At 32.1% G+C, this 23827-nt stretch overlaps 1 protein-coding gene across 1 annotated transcript in view; it reads left to right on the top strand.

Moving 5' to 3' along the window:
- Positions 1–23827, top strand: part of Smp_165470 (putative receptor Tyrosine Kinase) — a gene marked incomplete at its 5' end in the record, with an annotated part of 60852 nt that overhangs the window by 17649 nt on the left and 19376 nt on the right. The window contains 9 exons of the mRNA XM_018789173.1: positions 5668–5742; positions 5976–6091; positions 9659–9794; positions 12143–12247; positions 14856–14991; positions 17649–17812; positions 18991–19140; positions 22647–23014; positions 23466–23682. Coding sequence (XP_018654643.1) covers positions 5668–5742; positions 5976–6091; positions 9659–9794; positions 12143–12247; positions 14856–14991; positions 17649–17812; positions 18991–19140; positions 22647–23014; positions 23466–23682 — 1467 coding nt within the window. The remainder of the gene's footprint in view (positions 1–5667; positions 5743–5975; positions 6092–9658; positions 9795–12142; positions 12248–14855; positions 14992–17648; positions 17813–18990; positions 19141–22646; positions 23015–23465; positions 23683–23827) is intronic.

Here is a 23827-nt window from a genome sequence, read left to right as displayed (position 1 = left end):
AAAAACCTGTAAGCAGTGAACGGCCGTTTTGTTCTATTGTTGGAGTTTTAATAGAATATTCAAAAAACTATTTTTGTGTTAATAGACAGCAAATGATTTTCCGAATTAACCAAATATTACTCAAAGTCACTGTAAACAAGTCTAAAGCATTAGCTTTTCTCTAAAGAAGCTCGGATAATAGTGGCGTATAGCTATTGCTAGCTGACGATCATGAAAACTTTGACAAGTTTTCCCTCTCGGTTAGAGTTCCTTTTATTACATTTTTATTCTATAAACATGGAGATTACTAAATGCCATAGTTCAAATGTTTTCTGTAGGAAATGAATATCTCTGGGTTGTCTCAAACATTGTTTTGTAATAAAGAATTAATATATTAATTGCCTTTAAACTTTATGAATCGTTAAACGCTGTATTATTATATCATTTCCGCAGCCAGTAAATTAACGGTTTTGCGTATATATAACGCCTAAAGCCTTTACAACTTTCCCCTCTGGCTTCTCACCCAGTATGTATTTTATGATTGTTTTTTTAGTTATGTCCGCAATGTCGATATATATATATATATATGATTGCACAGCTTGATAATAAATTCATCGGAAAGAGATCCCTTTGTATCTTTGACCACTATATATTTGCCGATTTTAAAGTTAGTATGTGACCCTCTTTTACCCCTGATTGATTGTTCACTAATGAAACTCCAGTATTATTTAATGGGTGGATATTTTTTTTTGAAAATCATAAGAATTAAACCATTTGTTTAAAAAAAATTATTAGTCTCTGGTTTGATTAAAAGTGGAAACTAATTCATAAGAGAGAGTAAACTTTGTTCCATTCCAACTGTATGTGTCAACCTTCATTATCCGTAGACACGTTTTGACCAAAATTATCGATAATTCGGTGTTACTGTATTGAATAGTTGTTATAGAAATTAATTGTATCGATATCATAACATTTTATTTTTTCATGATGTATTAATTGATACTTGGCTTGTTGAATGACGAAGTATGATTACTTGGAACATTTGTGCAATTTCACAGGACATATATCAGCAATGAACGTTATAGTTGTGAATTCCTAATTTTTATGAAAGCAGTGTGATTCTTCTAACCAAAACTATCATTAAATTCACTTGATATTGTTTGTTTAAATCTTCCCATTAATGTTTAGGACTGCAATTGATCAGTGTGTTATTGGCATACGTGTATACTGTGCGTATTGCTTCGATATAGCCTTATTTTACAAGCATTGTAAGCAAAGATGGATAGTGACTAGCAGTGGAATCCCGGACGCGCGTTTCATCCTATTTGGGACTCGTCAGCTGGATGTACCTGCATCTCAGAGCTGATGTTCACTCTGAGACTCGAACCCAGTACCTTTCGCTTCAAACACCATCGCATTATTCACTCAGCTACTGAGTCGTGATAGCTACTTCCCTGTGCAATGGGGTGAACTTTAAATTCACTTGGTATATCGAGGCAATAAGCACATTATGTACATATGCCAATAGGAGACTGATCAATTGCAGTCATAAACATCAATGGGAAGATTCAAACGAACAATACCGAGTGAATTTAAACTTCACCCCATTTCACAAGCAAGTGGCTATCAGGACTCAGTAGCCGAGTTGATAACGTGATGGCGTTTGAAGTGAAAGGCACTGGGTTCGAATCCCAGAGTGAACATCAACTCTGAGATGCAGGTACATCCAGCCGATGAATCCCAAATAGGATGAAACGTTCGTCCTGGATTCCAATGCTATTCACTATCCATATTTGCGAAACTTTAATTGTTTCTACGTTGTACTAAACGTATAGTATTGAAAAGAATGTTAACTTTTATTCTAAAAGTTAGTCATTTCTTATACATCAATATTTCTCTAAGGGCATGTCAAATAGCTATTTAGTGTCTTGTTAAAATCCATTGCTCTTTCATTAAGTTAAATATTCATCTTATGGACTAACGTTTCAGTCAGAAAAGTAAGTATTGAAACGGGAATCGGGTGGTTGGTTTTCCGAAGTACTATCTAATAAGAGTTTGTGAGAATTGATCAAATACAGAAAATCATTGCATCGTTTTTTCAGCATTCAATTCTTCTGTTAGCATTTAAGAAATATTTTTCATATTTAGATAAAAACAAATTTAGTACAATTAATGAATAAAACTTTAAGGAGATATATATTTTCAAAACCTTGTGGAAATATAATCCTTGACAAAGCTTGGACCAAATTACTGACTTAAAATCTAATCGCTTAGATTTTACGAATATATCTTTCTTCCTTAATGTCATATATTAACACGTCGTCCAATCACTATGAAACTACTCGTTCAAATTTAGACGAAAGTTCTGATAAAATTAGTGAATAAGCTCCCATAACTGGAAAAAACTGATAAATTGTACTTCTTCCCTTCAAATAGCGTAACATTTGTTTTGTTTTACAGATCCAAATAGCCATCATCTACTGAAACGGGTATTGTATTACACATTTATGAATAGATGACTGTTATTTAATTAGTTGTTGAAGAGTGAACAGAAAATCTGTAGCATACTTAAATCTTGATCATTTTATCAATGAACTTAGTTTTAGCACATTTACTTACACTTTTCCTTCTTTTCGAATAATTTCTATGTATGTATTAATTTGCCTCTTCCTGATGTTAAAGAATTGCCACATAATAAACCTACTAGATTTTAATAACAACCTTTAATTACTGTATGCGTCGGTTTGTTGTTGGGAGACTATGTTAGAAATTTCCGATCTAATTATAAGTTAAGATCAGTAAAACTAGATTTTCAAGAAAACCAAATTATCCATTGTAATCATCAAAAAAACATGCTTGAAATCGGACACATTGTTTTGGCATAATGTGTCCAAACACGACTGACATTAAAAGCCTCTATTGTTTTCCCATTATAACACATGTGACTATATCAAAATATGTGATAAAATAATTGTCTTGTCTTAAACAGGTCACACTTATCCGCTTTTTAATATTACGTCTGTAAAACTTTGTTGACATTTTACCAAACTGTGACCAGAATAACAAAGATTTGGAAACATCGTTTTGTCCTATGCTACAGTGTTTTATCACACTTTATTTGTAGTTACTAGGAGCGAGTAAAAGAATATGTTTTGGCTCAACTTATACTATTCACCCTTTATTTTATTGGCATTCACGGCGAGAAAAAACAAGTGAACAACACATTTAAGTTCGATTATCCCAAGATATCAATTGTCACGTCTCAATATATAAAAGAGCACGACAATCTCTTTGTAAATGTAATTACTTGTTTAAAGCTATTCTATCTAACTAATATCTACCTATAATGGAAATGTCAAATTAACTAGTTCAAATGGATTAACACGATACCTCAGTTCTCTTTGTCACAAACCTATATAAATTGACCTGAAAATTAGTTGCTTATTTAAAGATTTTTCTCATTCTTAACTAGACCTATGTTTAGACTTCAGCTGGAAGTTTTTGAACATACTCTTTCCGTCTAAATGCCAGAAAAACATTTTATGTCATCTGAGTAGTCCCGAAAATAAACCACTACTGTGGTGCGCGCTACTGCTGTAGACAGATGTAAGTAGTGTATATCAGCAATCAAAAGTGAAGTTTCTGGCGGCAGAAGGTTAAGAAGATCGGATAAAAGAGATCGAGAACAGAGAGTGTTTGGTGTGGAAGCGAAGGAACAGTCAACTCTGAGACGATTGATTGACATTTTGCAAATAAAGTATTTATTGTATGGTCCTCAAATTTTCCTAAGACATTCTGTATTAAAATGCATTTGGTTGTTCCCATTGCTCTTTTCGTTCACCTCACTGCTCTACTAACTTTCAGCTGCAACTATTTCCATACGGTATGAATAAACTATTTTTAGCCTCGTCGTATACATATAAATCACTGTTATAGATTCACAAAGTTCGGATAACCTCAGAATAACGAATATCCAAAGAATAACTTGAATGAATCCAAGTTAACGTCTTTTAGAGATCTTAATAACATTACAGATGAATATAATATAAAGATAAAATAATTTAAACATTGCAATCCAATTATACATCAACATGATAAAACAATTTAGATGGAAAAGTCGAGGGATACGGTATTCGAGAAAACTTGTGCTAATGAAATTTCTTTAATTAATTGGAATAGGAATACAGATAATACAGAAAATCCAGCGCGAGAAAAGTAAACAAGTTCACAACATACGTTGAATAATATATTCATTAGCATACCATCCCTCCTGTTCTAGTAATTATTATCCTCAATATCCTCCAGTAATGTTTTATCATTTAATTAGATGTTATTCATTTATTATTTCTGTTCTCCCATAAAATTGAAATCAAAATGGATTAATTAATCATGAAGCTAACAGTTGTTGAGCAAGTGTACTATATGTATAATGATACAGTTGGTCATGGTACTTTTTCCTTAAATTAAGAATTCATGCTAATGTTATGTAATAGAACTTAATTAACGCGTTTTTTCTTCGCTTTATAACCATTACATATATGATTTTCAAACTTGTTTTAGATTACTATCACAATATTATTAGGCGATTACATTTTAAATCCCTTAGATGGACGTTTGTTATTTGGTATGTGTATTAAATTATCACTATGGTTCTTCGTGAAATTAAAAGTGAAATTAAGGAGAAATTGCTGTAAATAAATCAGCATGTGTCTGCATGTGATGTTTTTTAAAATTTGTAAATAAAGTAGTTACGAATAGATAGTGCTTTCGTTCTATCGAAGACTTTACTTCACGATAAGGAATATTATTTCATATCTTTTCTCAATAAACAGAGAATTCGATCAAGATGGTATATTAAAAGCTTGTTGAAACTATGACTGAAGGAACATCGCATTTACTTGAGCAACTTAACGTTAAGCATTTCAATTTCGATGGTGAAAATAAGTTATAATATTGTTTTGCACTATATAAATGTCTTGTAAAAAGTTACACCAACCCTAGATGAAACCAAGATATTCACAGACAAATGTTACTAACCGATAGTCTGTCAGTACACTTGCTTGTACTTTTTCACAAAGACTCACGCTTTCAACTATGAATAACACAGAGAGTTTATCACTATACTCGCGATTAAATGTACAATACTTTGCACTAAAATCCCAGTGAGTAATTACTCAACGATTCGCATTTACAATAATAGATAAGTAAGGAACGCCCTTTTATCGTTTTGAGCTACTTGATTCATGGTTCCGCGATTCTGAATCTTCGGCTGCTGTCAGCTCGTGATAAATTTCACTTTCAAATTATATGAATTATCCGAGAGTCAAACTATGTTGATGTTATTTTCACCCAGAAATTCCATAAGTTGTTACTTGTGTGACAACACTGATGACATAAATTTTTCAGTTGAACTAATCCTAACAATCTTTTGGTAGTTATAACTACGTATTAGAAAGTCTTCCTTTTCTACATAACAGTTATTCTCTGCTATTTTAATGGTTATTAATATATTGAAAAGGTAATCATTTTTAATTTATCAGTGAAAATAACATCTGAATTTCCTTTACGTATGTACTGACTATATAATTCATTTTTAGTTCAACTATGAATGATACATTTAAATAGAGACTTTACGTCATCTTCATCACAATGTTATATGATAACCATCATCTTATTTTTTCATGACAGCCTGCTCGAAACTTTGCCCAAAGATAAACAACAACACATATTGTTGGGGCCCTTCTCCGTCAGACTGTCAATACCGTAAGTTGTTTTTAAGCTTTTATGTTTCGCGTGGTCATCTAAGAACTAAAATGACACAAACATTATGTATTCTGTGCCTTAAGATGCCTTCCTCTTAGAAAATACCGATAGACAATCGAGGCTTTTGAAGAATGATGTGCTCAGTGGTGTGGTTCTTGCTTTTTTGCTTAGGTGAAACTATTGTGGACTGTATAATCTAAATCCCAGTATATTAACTTCTCTTTTTTGTTTAGAATCTAAATGTCAAAATTTATTATGCAATCGGTGTTTAAGAATACGAAATTCATATTCATGCTGTCACGAACAATGTCTAGGAGGGTGCACTGGACCTTTAGCTTCACAATGCGTGGTATGTCAATATATTAGAGTATATTTAATTCATATTTATCATTAGAATATCATTTGAAAACCGTGTTCACTGGTTGTGTCATTTTAAATTATTAACCAAAGAGGGTTATCCTTAGTGGAATTATGATAAGCTTATATAATGGGAAACAATGAACATTGATTATAAAGTGACATGTGGTACCGTGAATTCATAACACCAAGACGTTGTAGACAATTTATGATAGAGAATAAATAAAATCTAAATATTACATTTACTCATAGTAGGCTTGAGCTATACATAAACCGTGTACTGAAATCATATTTTGTATTTAAATACTGAATATGAAGTCAGAGCAAGCAATTTCTTCCATGTTACATGTAGTGTGATAGACAAACTATCCTCAGACGTCGATTAGACTTATTTTGTTTTCTGGAGAATAGTATAGCACGTTTGGAGAAGATACAATAATTGTAATCCAAAAAACCTGGAACCGAAGTATAATTTTGGTTGTTGAAGGAATTATTTGGTCTATATACCATGTGATAAAACAAACTGGTACCGGTAATATATGTTATAAATTTTAAGCAATCATCTGATTCTTTGGAGCGTTCGTTGTTAGGCCTGCGATAATATACAACTGTGTTAGTACTCGTCGTAATAAAATCTGGTAAGTTATATTCAAACGACACGAGAATTGAACGTCAAGTAATCAACTTTGTCCTGACAACAACACGTTGAAATCTCCTCGAAAATGTAAGCAGTTTTTTGACGTGAAATTTTTTATGAATATAGAGATTTAGACTTAATTACCATAATTACACTATAGTACATATACAAAGATTTTACAATGGTTATAATCAAAAATATTTCAGATCAATGTAAGTAGACAATGAAAATGTTCTAGTTGAATGGATGAAATATGGTTAACAGTGCTATCAAGGATGCCCGTTCCTTAATATTTTGGACTTTTTTGTGGGATGTGCCTACACCTCGGAGTTGACGTTCACTTCAGGATTCCAACCCAGTAACTTACATCCTGCTATCAAGTTCAAATAGCCGTAAATTTTAATTCATTTTATAAGATTGATCAAAATTCACTCAAAAGTATAACAACCAGATAATCCGAACCATTATAGCCGAATTATAATTCATGCCTACTACACAACTGAGTGGCGTTTTGGACTCGGCAGCAAGGTGGACATTGCGTTAACGTTAGAAGTGTAAGCTACTGCGTTGGGATCCTAAAATGAACATAAAAACTGAGATGTAGGTGCATCCAGCTGAAACGTTTAAAATATGATGAAATGTGTCATTTTTAAAACACTGCTAGTTACATTTTTATCTATTCGATAAAGAATTGTGAAGCGATGGATACATCAAGGTAACATGCGCAGGATGCCCACTAGCAACTTAGGACTGATAGAAATTTAGTGAACAGCATCAATAATGGGATAATCCAGGAACATTACAAATTGAACTGAAAAATTTTGAGGTTTTCTTGTTATCCTTTTTACAGTTTTCATAGTTTTCTTAAAAATCAAGTTCATTTATGAAACATCGTTATGAAAATTTATCAAACGTGTGAATTACTATACCCAGTGGGTTGATTTATAAATGACAAATATTTTCCAAAATACCTTTTTGTCTTTTCAGTCAATTAAAAATAGATTCTAAGCTACCAACAATTGCTAAGAACTTGTTGTAATTTATCTTCTGATCAAAACTATAAGAAAAATGTCTCTTCACTTAAATTTAAACAAGTTACTTATAAATAATCGGAACATCTATCTGACTTTTGACTTCATCTACTTGGATATGAAAACTCGTGACGGACTTTTATATAAGACTATCGAAGTCGATACATCTCATTAATCATTTTCTTCTACATTTGCTCTATTATTTTTCAGTAATATTCGTCTTTTGAAATACACCACTATGTGATATAGATAACAGGAATTTTAACAGGTTAGAGATATAGTGGACTTCCTAAACAATAAAAGTGTTTAGACAATAAAGGGTTTTATGAATACGGAGATAAAAAAAATCCAAATGAATCAGTGTGTTTATGACCAAAGGTCGACTTGTAGTGACTTTACTCAATATATAATCGAACGGCCATAATGTGTTTTGAGGCCTATAATGAGAATGAATTAATAAAATCTGAAACTACTTTGTCTTTTCGAAGATTCAAGATCATCAACGAAACAGTTCATCTTAACCAGTATTAACTTGACTATCGAAATGAAAACACCGGTGATCTTCGAAAGCGCCTTAGACGAGAAATATCTCACTATTTTTCTGAAACAAAATCCTGAGTTTTGATAATGTAGTAAGAAGACGAAGATTATCAGAACTATGTGATATATTAGCTCAATACATTTCGAACAATCTGATCACACACATACTTGTTAAGAACATTTATATAATAAAAACAAAAGGTCAACTAGACTGGAAACGGGGGTAAGAATAGACAAGGATAATAATAATAAACATAATATGAAAACAATTTGACACCTAATCACTCTGGATAATAAGCTAATATTACCAGGGTAGGTTTAAGGAGAGAACTTCACCATTTAAAAATTACGACATTCTCTTAGCACGCTAAAATGGTCATGTTTTATTTTGAAATCTGCTGCAAACGCGTTTGCTGCTGTGAATGTGAAAAGCTCAGTAAACCGTCCTGATTAAATTCATTCATTCATTCTCGGAGAGATAAGTCTTGTTAGTTTAATTAATACAAATACTTGTTTTCTAAACAGGTTAAAATCATACCTTTATCAGCATGATGAGATTGGTTATGTGTTGATCAACTTTTCATTATTAGAACTTTTATCTATGTGTAGGTTTTAAATAGAGTTGCAAGAAAATTAATTATTCTACATAAGTAAGGCAATCGATTATTTTGCAACTTTAAATGTGATATGTTATCTCCATCTGAATGTAATTCTAATCCTTTGATGACTTATTTCAACGAAAACAAATACCAAAAGGTTTAGAGCAGAGACTTATTCATATTCATGAAAGATGGTTTTAGTTCGATATTGTTTGGTAAAGTTTCCGAAGTGTCCATGCAAAATATGAGTCAAAGGGTAAAACGAAAAACCTTAATGAATGGACGATAATCGAGAAACCAAGCTGTACATCTTATCGCGTTTTGCTAAAGTATCAGATTGGTGATTGAGTATTTTGCCGATGAAGAACCCAGTGAACTATTAGAAAACGTACAAGATATTTATCAGAGGAACCATGTAGATGGTAAACTAATAGAATAATTCGGTTCGTTTTGTTATTGTATTAAGTTGATTATTTCAGTGTATTTACAAAACGATCTATTCATGGCGTTTCAATAAATTGTCTAGCTCGACAAGGACATGGAGTTGTGTGTATCTTATAAGCAGAAGTGAATAACTCCGGTGTTTGATATATAAATATGGATTTGAAAAACCTGTTCTATAACGTATTAGTCAAACATGACACGGTTATGTAGACTTTCTTTGTAACTAGATACTTTGATCTCAAATTATTTTCATATTCTTAAGGTAGATGAATTCATTGATTTTTATCCTAAATGCCATTTTGTTACAGAGTTGTAAAGAATATTATAATTCTGGCACATGTGTTGCACACTGTCCGTCTAGAACAATAATTCATGAAGGCAAGTTAATTTCGAATCCTGAGTTCAAGTACCGTTTAGGAAATCTATGCTTGTCTGTTTGTCCAGGTAGGTTATTAGTATGAACAAATATTACTGTTGGTTTATAATGCAATTTTTATTTTACTACCTAGCTATATTTCCTAGATTTCTAACACACTAAACAGCTGTTATACGGAATCCTATAAAAACTTGCTAACCTAAATTTGTGCACCTAGTTTTTGAAAGTCCCGCAGATACAGAGTCCACTACATTCGTCTTTATGTGTAATCTTATTGATATTGTATTGGCCTATTCACTAAGAGAACTGAATGTGAATGTTTAAAATTATCGTTCAAAACTATAATTTCACTAAATGAAATACTTACATTTCTACATTCTAAATATGGCTTTAGGAATTCTCGCATATTAAATAAGTTATTACAGTGCTAGAATCATATTCGGAAATAATGATATGTATGATCAAAATAACAGTGTACACTGTCACTGTACACAACTCAGCTATAAAAATTAAGCCTGAATAAACCTATTTTATACATATTTTGTTAGAAACCTAACTAGAACACGAACTGCTTGAAAAAACCCAAATAAAACAAGTATTATAAAAGTGCTTCTAGGTGTTATTGCGACTTAACAAAATCGATCAAGAAAATATTACGTCAACACTAGAGTATTCGGTGAGATAACTAGTCGGGAATCGTACAGACCTATGAGTTACGTAAATCTTTATGGCCTGAAAGTCCTAGCCAGTATTAAAACAATATTTATAGAATTTTACTAAAAAGTGAGGATGCAACTGCAGCTCACCGTTCTTCTCTATTTACCGTAAACTGTGAGAACACAAACACCTAAAGAGGTGCTAGGTGTTGAAATATATTTCTCAACGTCCTAGTGAACAGTCGTGATCCGTAAAAACAATCAAGTTGGAATGTGACAGGAACTAACTATTGAGATTTGTTAAAGATCGTGAATGATTCAGGGTTAACAATATGAAACATTAAACTGTAACCCAGAAATTTAAGGGTATTGTTATATCCGAACGAAGATTAGATGAATGGTAACCGTTAGAAATTATTTATGGACTATTATTGCACATATTCTTATTGGATAATTATTAAGTAACTAGATTGTACATATATATTCCTTTTATCATAAACTTTCATTTGACCCATTGGCTACTATTATACTATTTACTGTTCTTGATTTGCTCCCAATCTGTTATTTATAGTCTCCTATATACACAGTCCCTTTAAGCTTGATCTTGAATAATAATTTTTTTTCATTTTATGGTGTGATGAGGTCTGGTCTGCTCGTATATCAACAACGTATATCTGTAATACATTATTCATACAGTAGAGGCGGACATTGTGTTCTGGATTCAACGAGCAGGACTATGAGGGAAGCTACTATGTCGAGGACCAATAAGGATTCAGAGCTGACTCAAAACTGCTAGTGATGGTTGACATGCTATTGGTTTAGGACAGGGACAAGGTCATAGAAGTCAGTATTCCGGCTTGCGATTTTATCACGAGATATTTGACAGGCTATAAAACAAAACAGGTATCTTACTCCTCAAGACTTTGAGTGATCCGTATTAAATCCCACGTAGCGTCAAAAGTGTTCACCTTTGAAGAGTGCTTGTCAAGAGAAAATTAGTGTCTATTGCATCCTAGTTATCGATGTTTCTTCAATTCGTGTTAGATAATAGAAAACGTTCTGTTGTTCATGTAAATAGTAGAAATGCTTTTTAAACCAACATATACGTAAATGGAATAGCCCAATATCTGCACTGACAAATTAGTTTAGGACATTACCATTGGCTCTTGATATGGATCATCATAGGACAAAGAATAAGTATTTGGCAAATTTATTTAAAAACCATCTAGATGTAAAATAACCCAAGTCATTCATCAGCTTTGTTCATTGTTTAATTAGTGCTAAAGAACTTCAAATCTAAGGTAGCTGTTTCACAGAATGCGCACATTTTGTGTTATTATGACGTTCACCAGTCGAATAACTTTCTGTAAATTATGTCACACTGTTCTGAAAAGTTTTTCCATTACTTTAATTCTTTCTTGTGGTTCGTTCTAAAATATTGCAAACCATGTTCATGATATAACGTTTAACAATAACTACTGTGAAATAGTACTTCACGAAAAGGAAGTTATATAATCTTCAAAGCAGAACATGTCGTTGCCAAATTAGTATTAGTGTTTACGTTATGGGTTGATACATACTGAGTTTCAGCTCCCTTTTGTGGATTTGCTTTGATTACAGTCCTGAGGTCAAGCTTTCAAGGAATTTCGCATTTTATATTTAAAATTAAACAGCATATATTTTAAATTTAAATTCAAAATGCTCGATAAATTTCCATTAAAAAAATGACTACTTTCTGTTTATTTCATTTTGGTTTCCAGATGGATTCATGGTTGAAGGTGATGTATGTGTGACTCATTGCTCTACAGGTAGTATGAGCACAGATGGACGTATATGTCTTCCATGTCAAGATAAATGTCCAAAATGTCAGTTTTTTATTTTACTTTTTCTTAGTATTTTTATAGACAAACACTATTTTACAAATAGATATTCGATGAATTAGTACCACCCACCTTCAAATAGAACTTTTGTTTATTTACAGTGGACACTATTTGTTTGTAAACGGATTATTTGGTCATTTTTATGTGGTAAAAGATTAATTGAAATCACAGTTAGTAAATGATAACAGAATCACAAAATACTAGGATAAATGCTTAATTACTTGGTATGAAGAGACTTGAATTGAGCAAATGAAGCATTAAAAACTAGAAGGCGCCTGATTGGTGTTCCGTGGTAATCACTATTTCTTTAAGTGGTATAGTTCTATCCTGGGAACAAATTTTAAAAAGACCATCTGAATACACAATCATGCACTCCAACTGGTAATACTGTGAACAGGTTGAGGTGACTCTTAAAGCCCCAGATTTGAAGTGTGATTTATTTCATGTAGACTTCAAGAAAACACATCAAGCATACGACAAATTTCATCCGAGATCTAATATTACAAATGTAAAGAGAAAAAAAGTTAACGGCGTTCTTCGACTTCAACACATTCCCTAAAAACATTAGGAATACAAAATAAATTAGACGAAATAGCCACAGTAGATATATAGCCGAACGAAAAGGCTACATCAAAGTTGACAGTATAAGTAGAGCGAGAACTCTTCTCAGATAGCGTATAACTGATCAAAAGATTTTACTGTATCGATATCTTGAAAGGTTATTAAAATTTAAATCTGCTGATCACTAAATGGATTCCGAATAAACTTGAGAAGATAAACCAAAAACGTAGCCTCAATGATTCATAAATTTGCAGAGCGTAAATGAAACATTAGCATACCACTGAATAGGCTTGTTGGTGCAGTTATATTGATATAATATGTGATGTTTAATCCTAAATATATTGTAGTACGTGGTCATCATTCACTCTTAATTTCCCATTATTTTTGTAAATTTCTTTTGTCAGACAATAAGAAGGTTTCGCCTAGTATATATTTATACTGTACATCTATGAATCCACACTAATATGTTTTATCGAATATGGGAGAAATCAGTTTTGATTTTATAACATTTATATTATTCAACCAAAATTTATCTAGCGATTCTAATCACTTATGTACATATTTCCCAGTATGCATTGTATAACAATCATGGTAAAAGCATTCAGTCTTGCAATTTCAACGCCTACAGCTAAATTTAGTAGTTACACATTCTATATGTGTACCACCCAGCGTACTGCTGCAATCCTGTATTTAGCATATGAGCAAGCACTTTCTAAAATATAACTAAGTCGTATCACAAGAGGTTAAAACAAACTAAATACAATAAACCTACTACTTATATTTTTAAATTGAATCTGAAGAACATAAAATCTAAGATATCAGTAAGTACGTACGTAAGTACATTTCAATTACTTTACAAATATGTTTATATGAAGTTAAAAATGAAACAAATGATAAAGAGAGACTTTCAAAGATAGCGAGATAAGATTCCATATTAGTCCATCTTTTAAATTATTCTTTGTATTGTACTATTTTGTTAACAACGTAAATGGTCAAGAGATGTATAGTGAAATAGATTATTGAATTGAAAATCAAAAGCCAGACAATGGAAAACCTATATTAAAATTATGTAAGCTAAAAACACGTTTCTCGCTTCTAAGAGCCGAAATTCATTTCAGCAGTGAGAGATCTTCAAAAAGTAAGGGTAGTTTGATTGCTTATCTCTAAACGAAAGATACGCTTTTAAGCAACTGTAGATCCAAATTAATTAGTAAAATGAAGGTAAATGGAAATCATTTAGTTACGTGAGGCTAGAATATTAAAGTATAATAACCGAGTACGTGTCATTATAAATAACGAAGTGTTCCAGATGCTATGCTCTTTATACATCATTATATTTTGTCGTTTAGCTATTGTTATAGTTGGATTTACCTATCTAATATGCATTTATTTAAACTAGAAAATTGTTGAGGCTAATGAATCTCACCACAACCAGACTCAAAACTATGACACTTATTAAAACTTATTTGGAATGTTTTAAGAAATATCAGTTATCTGTATGAGGTTGTGGTGATTGTTGAGTTTCACTGAAATCATGAACCGATCAATGTTAGATCACCATTGGAAACCTGGAAGCACTAGTCGGCCGTTTTTTGTCCTACTATGGTCCAGACGTTAAGCGTTCGCTTGTAAAGCTGAAGGTCCTGGGTTCGATTCCCGGGGCGTGGATGCTCACTGCTGTAGAGTCCCATCATTAGGACGAAACGGCCGACCAGTGCTTCCAAGTTTATAATGGTGGTTTGACATTGATCGGTTCATGATTTCACTAAAATGTCAGTCGAATAAAGTGAAGTAATTAACGGTACTGCTGACTGAAATATTGGGTTGTCTAAAGGTTTTCCTTTTTATAACCCATTAGATTTCCATATGTACTGACAATGAAGTCCATAAGCATTTGTTTATAAATATCAGTTTTAAATTGTGTTAGTATAATTTAAAAGTTCACCTTTAAGAAATATTGACTTATTGCATAATTTGTACATAAATTCACGCATCCCATTCATCAACTCATTGTCTTCGTTTTCTTATTAAGCCTGTAAAATCACTGACAAAGAAACAAAAAGTGGACGTAAAATGAGTAATTTTGATTTAGGAAATTTAAATCAATTAATTAACTGTACTATACTGGAAGGTAACTTGATCCTGACGAAAGAATCATTCAACCCAAGGTTGGTTATTGGCTGTTTGTGTTGATTTCTTGTTATTTTATTTAAAAGAAATAAAACTGTCAATGGATATGTAAGCCATGGTAAGGTATGTAGATGGGTGATCTAGATGATTATTGTGAAAATTGATCCAATCTAATTGCGGCAGTATTTTTTCTGTCTGACAATCTCTAAACAGTATTATGAATAGTTTAGTAATGTAGAATCTAGGTGGAATTTCCTATTTATTTTAAAACAAAATTACTAGGCATATCTTAGGATTGGATTATAGTCGTGATAGTAGAAGAATACGATTAAATTGCAAGCTGTATTCTCCCTCAGTCAACGAATTCATTATTTTTTCACTTGTACTATGCATTAAGTTCCCATTTTGAATTATTCAAAGTACAACACAGACTGTCACATAAAAAAACTTTAATAGTGTAGTGTTGGGACTAGACAATTCGCACTAATACGGCACATGCCTTCATGCACATTATACTATGATTACTCTGTGAAATCTGTTGGTCTGTTATTGAAATGTAGAACTACCAGATATTCATGTCATGATGAATGCTGACGTAATTTTCTTACATTAAAAATACTAAACATTATTCACTAACTGCTGTTATTCACATTTTCTTAGGAAGTCAGGTTAACAATGAATAATGCTACGTGAATGCAATGGCTTTATTTTCTATTAAAAATGTAACTGTTAGGCAGAAAAATGAAATTACACAATATAAAAAAGTGTCTATTTAATTAATAATCTTTCTACGTTTTACACTAAACGTTGTTGAGCACTAAATTCGGTAGAACATTACATCAACTGAAGAAATAGAACACTGGTTTGGTTATTTTAGTCTAAAGGTGCTACATACTTGCCTCAAAAATGACCCAGAAGTAAATGAATTAATTCTGATTAGAGCATTTATGGAACAACCGAATTTTGCAAACAAACAGATCAAGATAAATTATATCTTAGTGACATGTGCTATAGAATACGAATAAAAATGACTTCAGGCTTTATTTTACGCCAGAAGATCGAAAAGCTACTATTTGCTAAGCTCTGCATTATCTCGTTGTTGATATCTAGGTCCGGATTTTAGTCAATCTCTGTTGACAAACGTCCATCCTGATCGTTTTTACGATTTTCAACGTATATGGATTGTATCTATCCTACTCGTGAGGCAAATTAGTGACAGTTTGAACTCTGTAGCTAAGTGAGTAATGCGTCAGGATTTTAAATCTCACTGTGATTACTCACACCAGAATGTATGTGAATCCAGCTACCGAGTTCCAAATGAAATATAACGGATAGTTTGGATTCCCTGTACTAACCACTACCCGATTATACGAACGACACTATGTTCAGAAACTTGAAAGTAATTTATTCTGAAACTAACCCTCGAGCAAATACATAGAATGTGGTGAAATTCTTTGATTATCAATACCAACTAAACAGGCAACAATTCCAGCTACATAATTTTCATAGCACTTTTGAAGTTCAAACATCTGTTCCCTTCCACTGACTTTTCGTAGACGTAAAATATTTCATCTGGCAGTTTTAAAGTGTAAATTAAAACAGAAAAACAAAGTGTACATAGTCTGTACATATCACCATTGTCTAAACAGCAAAATACATCAACATCCTATTTTGTCCTTCAAGTCAAAAGACTGAAATCACAATGTATCCATACACAACGGTCACAAAACCTTCTGCTAATGCTCTAATAATGATAGTGATCACAATTTTAGTGAAATTCAAATTTTTCCAAAAACCTAGTGCTTATATAATGCGATGGGTTTTAAAAAGCCACAATAAACTACCTTGCACCAACTTATTGATTCACTCAAGGTACTGATCGTTATTTGTCCTGTTGTTTGTAAATTTTCATGCTCGTATAGTACTTAATTATAGTGCTTGATTAGAGTAATCGGACTTTGTAAAATGCGACCTGAAGTTACTACTACAAATTTCTAATCTCCATTAAACAATAGGGACAAATTACGAAACTTCATAATGATTACCTCAAAACAAACGATAATTCAAGTACTTGGATACAATGCATCAGAAAAGGCTTAAAACAGTCATGAAAAGTTTCTTATTTCTGTAAAGTATAGGTACAAATGATCTTGTACTTTAATCATTTTGATCTCTTTTCCTAAACTGTTAAACAAAAGTATGTGATATTTTCTAAATCTACAAAACTTTTCATACTTAATACAGTTCTGCATTCCAATGAATCGAAATAAGTACACTTGCCTTGTTTGAATGAATAATACTATAGTTATAAGTTGTAAACAGCTGAGGTGAATCCATGAAATGAATGAACCCATGTTATTCTGCTACGAAATTTGTTCTTTTTTTATCCAAGTTTATAAATGAGAAAAACCGTATGAAGAAGTGTCGAGTTTGAACTTACAATAAACGATTTATAATATTTAAGAACAATAAAGTTTTCGAAATAGATATATTGCGTTATGCATTGCGATAAGTAAACTGCCTTGATAATCACAAATTTTGTCGTTCAAAGTTTATAAGTAGTATCAAATAGTACTGATCACTCATGAGTTTAGTTAATATACTTTGTGAACATGTTGGTAAGTGTTGAAAAATTTGAAACATCAAATGGATGTTATTATATTATTCCTCAATATTTCTTGTTTTATTTTCTTAGTTCTGATCTAACCGATCATATCCCAATCACAGATCACCATCAATTATGGGCTTTACATTCATTAAGAGAAGTAACTGGTTACATATATTTAGATTTGGAATTACTTGGCGATAGTCTGAGAAATTTTAGTTTTCTTGAAAATCTTGTAAAAGTCAGTGGTTATCGTAAGTTAATTTACGTATTTCATTCATATATAGTCCTTTTAAACAGATATTTTATATGGTGGAGAAGATTTGTAACTCAGGTGGATGATTCTTGTGGAGTTTTTTTCTGAGGTGGATGGTTTGGTCGTGGAGCTTTCATCTATCTAATATCTAGTTTCTTTTAAAAATCGTCATAAATAGTGTCGAAAACTCTATTTCTCTAATCAGTAGGTCATGCACGAAATATGGTGTGGCACAGATTTGTATCACTCTGTAACGTATTAGCTTGGTTACATAATTCATAGCACTAATGTTTCAATGATTCTGACAATCTCTCAATATTTAACATGTCTGTATCTAACAGTATAACCCGCTATCAAATGAGCAAATAGAAAGATTCGTTCGTACCTTAAGATGGATTTTCTGATGCATCGAAATCCACAAACAGAATTGAGTGTTGTAGATCAGTCACTTAATTAAAACTTTATGTTTTATGTACTACTTTATGATTGCTGTTGCTTTTATTATAACTACCAGTCATACATAGCATTCAGAAATATGAATCACAGAATTAAACAAAGTGCTTCGTTTACTATTTATCAAGACAGAACAAGTACTCGTATCTTACTTTTCATAAATTGGGTATCTGACTTCAAAAGCACGTCTTCCAAACAATAACATTTGCAAAGATGACTGAATTTCATTGTTCGTCAGTGTTTTCTTGAATTATCTCAAAAAGACAATAAAGTAAATTAGTCTTTCTGAGTTATACTACTCTTTACTAGAAAAGTAGTGTTTACCCATAAGGAGTTTATACTTTCTGGTGAGTGAAAAAAGAAAATTGTTTAAACTAAAGTTTCCCGACTTAGTGCTGATAAGTTTATCAACGTAATGATAGTGTTAGCTGTTTCTGTACGCTTACCGGCGAACATAAATTTATATCAGTCATAGGTATTATTTACCCAACACCCAGATTTTCATGCTATTCAGTCTGAACTTGGTTTGGACACATAGACATTCGTATGTTTTCTTATAAAAAAGTTCGGTAAAATGCTTGTTACAGGCATGATAACCGTATAGTAAAGGTAAAAACTCTCAACACACACTCAACAAGCCCTCTAATATTTCGTCTATCAATCTAATAAGGAAAGCATATAGATGCACGAATTTCTTTACTTCTTTTTCTATTTATATTCCAGTACCTTCTGCACGAGTGAGTATAATGATTATCAATAGTAAGGCACATTTTCCTGGATTAAGAAGCCTTCGACAGGTTCCACATGGAAGAGTCATATTTCATCAGAACCCCAACTTGTGTTATTTATCCTCACTGCCTTGGACGAATTCAGGTAAATTTGGACTATGTGTTTCTATGGTTCATGACATTAATTAGCTTTAAGTAATGGTTAGGAATCAGTTTGCATACATATAGGCATGACATATTATATCCTTAAACCAAGCAACCCATTAGTCAGAGGTTATTTCGGTAAAGATCAATGATAACTACTTTCCTTCAGATATTAGTCAGTCACTTTCATCATTATCCACAGTAAATAATTGATTAAATGGATTGTAATGTTGATTTTTGGAACCCACCTACCTCGAAGAAACGTTGATTATCACAGCTTTCTGAATTCGCGAAACCTTTTCAAGCATTTCTGGCTAAACATATAAACTTGTTCTCGAATTCGTTGTTTCTTGAAAATGATCCAGTTTTCATTTCACTTATTTGGATCAATCAAACTGAAGGAGAATAAGCTAGTGACTTAACAATTGTCGATACAACAAAATTCTTTGGTCCAAATTAATATTACAGATCGAAACCAAACTAGAATCATATGGTCATTTGCATATTACTTATCTTGTAGAGAAACAAAGGTTCTGTTTAATAAAGATCTATATCTTGTTGGTCTTCTGTCATCTATTCATTTACAAACTGTATATCAGAGATTCGATCACCAGTAACGATTGCGGCTAGGTTGTCTCTTATCGATTAATACTGGTCAACAAGCAGTTTCGGATTATTATGTTTTTCGTTACTTATGACAAAAGTAAATGTAGGATAGTGTGTTATATACATAAGCGCGGTTATATGAAGTCTTTACTATTTGAGTATCCTGAAATCATTTTCATCTTTTCACAGAATTACATTTATAAATAGGTTTTATAAAGTTGGCAGGTCATAATGCATCCATGTATCGCATCCATAGTTCACATATTTAAAAATCTAGTGCTGCCTTTTGCTTATGAATATTTTTACGATTTAAGAATAAGGAGTTAGAATGACTTATATAATTTAATTAGACTGAATGATGTTTAGAAATAATATTAGATATATGATATAGTTATTCAGCTTGATATTCACCTGGAACAATACGTTTTACAACATGCCGACCTAGATTCATTTTTTAATTAATCCAAATTCAAATAAAATTAAACAAGAGGATATGAGGATTCTTATGTTTCACTGGGATTAGCATTCGTGGTACTTTATCCTCAGAGTTTCTGATAAACATAGGCTGGATTTTCAAAATCACCAAACGTACAAAAACTGTCTATCTCCAACCTTTCACTGCTTGTGATTGAAAATTTTAATCTTGAATATTGTTAACCATAGACCTCCTTACATAAATACCATTACACTGAGCTAATAAATTGGTGGTTACTTGATGAGATCAGGACTTTTATATTAACCATCAAATATCACTTATCATTATATAATAATCTTTGTTGAGGACATTCCCAGCTATAATAAAAGGCTCACACAATATTAATTAGGTAAACATGGTAATAATATATGGGACTATTATCATTATTGTATGGGTTAAACTATAAATTAAAATCAGTGAAAATAGAGAAAATTACGCCCATATTTTTGAGCAAAATTCACAAAGGAGTAAACTATTTTACATCACAAAGTGTTGAATAAAAGTAGCTCTGTATAGGGCTCAGAATATTTAAAAATTAAAAGAACATTCTTATGACGATGCTCAATTGTCAGATGCTGAACTTTCTCTATTCCTATTGTAAATAACACTTAAAAACTGAATTTTCTTAGAGTAAAACGCCAAATAAATAAAAATATTAGTGATTAGGTGAATAATAGGTGAGTTGCGAATTAGGAGTGTTAAAATAGCTAACGATTTCCATGCATGACTTACGCATATCATTGGCTTACAACTTCATCTCCCTTATATTTCAACGAGATAAATAACATTAATTTTGTTGGCGATGATAAATTTTCTATGAAGATATTCATGTGTATGAGAAAGGTTTAGAAAATGATATATTCACAACCAGATTAATGAACTAATAAGTCTTGAATCACCAATAAACCTCTTCAAACAAATTACTGGACTGTGATAACTTTCATTACTTCTGTTGTAAAGTATTTTTGTTACATACAGTCTCTGCACAGTGGCTAAAAATGGGTTCAGAATGTCGAAATCATTTCGACTTTTTAATATGTCTCTGTTCATATTATAGTGTCACGATTATATTTAACAAAAAAGACTTAGAATTCCATGACAACAAAACCAGTCAAACAAATTATCCAAAACCTCTATTCATAAAGTACATCTAATTATTTCATGAAATATCTGAACTTGAAATCGCATGTATTCTAGTTTTCCTGAACTCAACGTTCATATTTCTACTTTTTTCTTGTTTTAGCTCACACAAGTATCTTTAGCTCACTGAATCAAACAAATTCGATGCAAATTACTGTTATTGATGGTCCAAGTGATAAATATTGTGGTAAGATCATTTTGAAACGAATAAATTATACCTCATATTCACTGTCCTTGTGATTATCACTATTTGATTTTTAAAATTTTATGTTCACATTTGTTAAGTTTGCTATGACTGATTCCTTGAATTATAACGTTTAAAATTATTGTATGCTTCATGCTACGTGAATTTAGAAAAAACCTAGAGAATACTGTCAAATGCCAACTTCCTTCGCATATGAAATCTTTGCTTTTCTGAGTTGAAGATTGTATTTGTGTAACAACAAAATAATCTTTTTTCGTTCAGGATCTCAAATCATGCAGTGTTTTGTGCTAAACAGCATTCATCAGAATGGGGGGTCCAAGACATTAGAGGTGACTAAACTTCTTTAGACCATTCGTAAGATCCCCACTCGATCAAATTATTAGTCACTGAGACATTTAGTTGTAACCACTTATACATTGTGTCATAGGCCATAACGTATTGGGTGGCATCCTATTATCCTGCAAATTAAATGTTTCATTAGATTCAAGGAACAGGATTTAAACATTACCGATAAAAGCTTTTTACATTCCCTATATATATATATATATATATATATATATATATATATATATATATATATATATATTCAATAGTTGGATTCCTTTGAGGACTTCTACCACGTTAGGTGGATCTTTCGTCACCGGCCATAGAGGGCAAGACAGTCTGATCGATGTCGCCGCGGCGGAAGACTAGTTGGACTGCTCATAGATAAACTCTACCCATAGTCCAAGACTTCGGTAGATGTTAGTGATCAGCATCCCATCAGCTTCACATATTGTTTCATCCACACTAGACTTCTTGCTGCCAGTGAAAAACAATTGGATCGAGTTTTAAACATCAACGTGATGATAAACATCTTAACTACTGACTAACATTCATGTCAAAATTATCTGTCTTTACTCGATTAGAGGTTTTTATATATTTGGTTCGATATATAGGTAGACTTTGATTTCGAATCGCAGACAGAAACTGATGAATTTCTTTGAATTTAAACTGAGCTTGCTATTCCTATAATGCTTCTACTTTTTATTGTAAACTAGCGATGTTATTTTACTATTACACGTTAAATAAGACATTGAAGGTTGCCTTACATTTGTTGGTATTATAGAATCTTTTAACTACGTGTGTCATCCTGCATGTAAGAAGGAGTATGGATGCTGGGGACCAGGACCAGATCAGTGTGTTCGCTGTTCATACCGTAGAGCAGGATTACATACATGCGTTCAATCATGTAGTAACTTAACAGGATATATGTCCGAACAATGGGAAAAACAACTCCAAATATCTAAAAAGAATGACTATTTTGGCAATTCTCTAACTAAAAATTTTCACCTAAATTACCATACAGCAGAAACTGAAGATGTTTGTGTTCCGTGTCATCCAGAGTGCGGCAAATCCTGTACAGGACCTGGTGCTCATGAGTGTATTGGATCATGTAAAACAGCTTGGGTAAGTTTAACATAACAGTTACTCATACCGAAAATTTCTCCATCTTCTTTTGGTTATCACAGTTTAAATATATTAAGATTACAATACAAAATTCTATTTTTGTTGTTTCCTGACTGCTTGACTTTAGGTAGGGGACTTTTTCATATTAACTGAAGTGTGGACTGCAGATAGTTTCGAATAACCATACAAGAGCCTGTCAGTTTATTTACTTAATTGAAATAAGTGGAGCTAATAAATGATATAAATGGGATTACTTCATATACTTCGCTTAGTTTTTATTTTGAAACACTGAATTTATTTAACATGGCATATGAGGGTCATTCGCTTTGCACTTTCATCATCATTAAAATTGTGACTGAGTTGGGACGAACTTAATTCAGAATTCGTTTTAAGCACTAACAGTATTATTCATTTTTTTACAACTTCTATTTTCCATTAAAAATATCTTCAGTCAGACGGTCAGTGTGTTTCAGAATGTCATGCAAACACTTACCTAAATATGGATAGAAGAATTTGTGAGCCATGCCAGACACATTGTCATCAACGTCAGTTAACAAAACAGCCGGTATGCACCGGTCCGGGTCGTCATCCAGGAAAAGGAGGGTGTAATAAATGCGAGAAATTTATTGTACAATCGCCTTTCAATCAGATGAATACGGAAATATCAGGTTAGTTTAATTTATACCAGTTAGTTTTGTTACCTAATATTACTTAACAATATACATCTGAATTAATGATATTTTGTCCGTTAACTGAACATTTATTCCGATTCCCTTAGTATTACTTGTTTGAATCTTTCCATTGATGTTTGGG

The sequence above is a fragment of the Schistosoma mansoni genome, chromosome W, assembly GCF_000237925.1.
Source record: "Schistosoma mansoni strain Puerto Rico chromosome W, complete genome".
Taxonomy (NCBI): Eukaryota; Metazoa; Platyhelminthes; class Trematoda; order Strigeidida; family Schistosomatidae; genus Schistosoma; species Schistosoma mansoni.
Note: the sequence above shows the minus strand (reverse complement) of the source record. Positions and strands in the feature narration are given on the sequence as shown.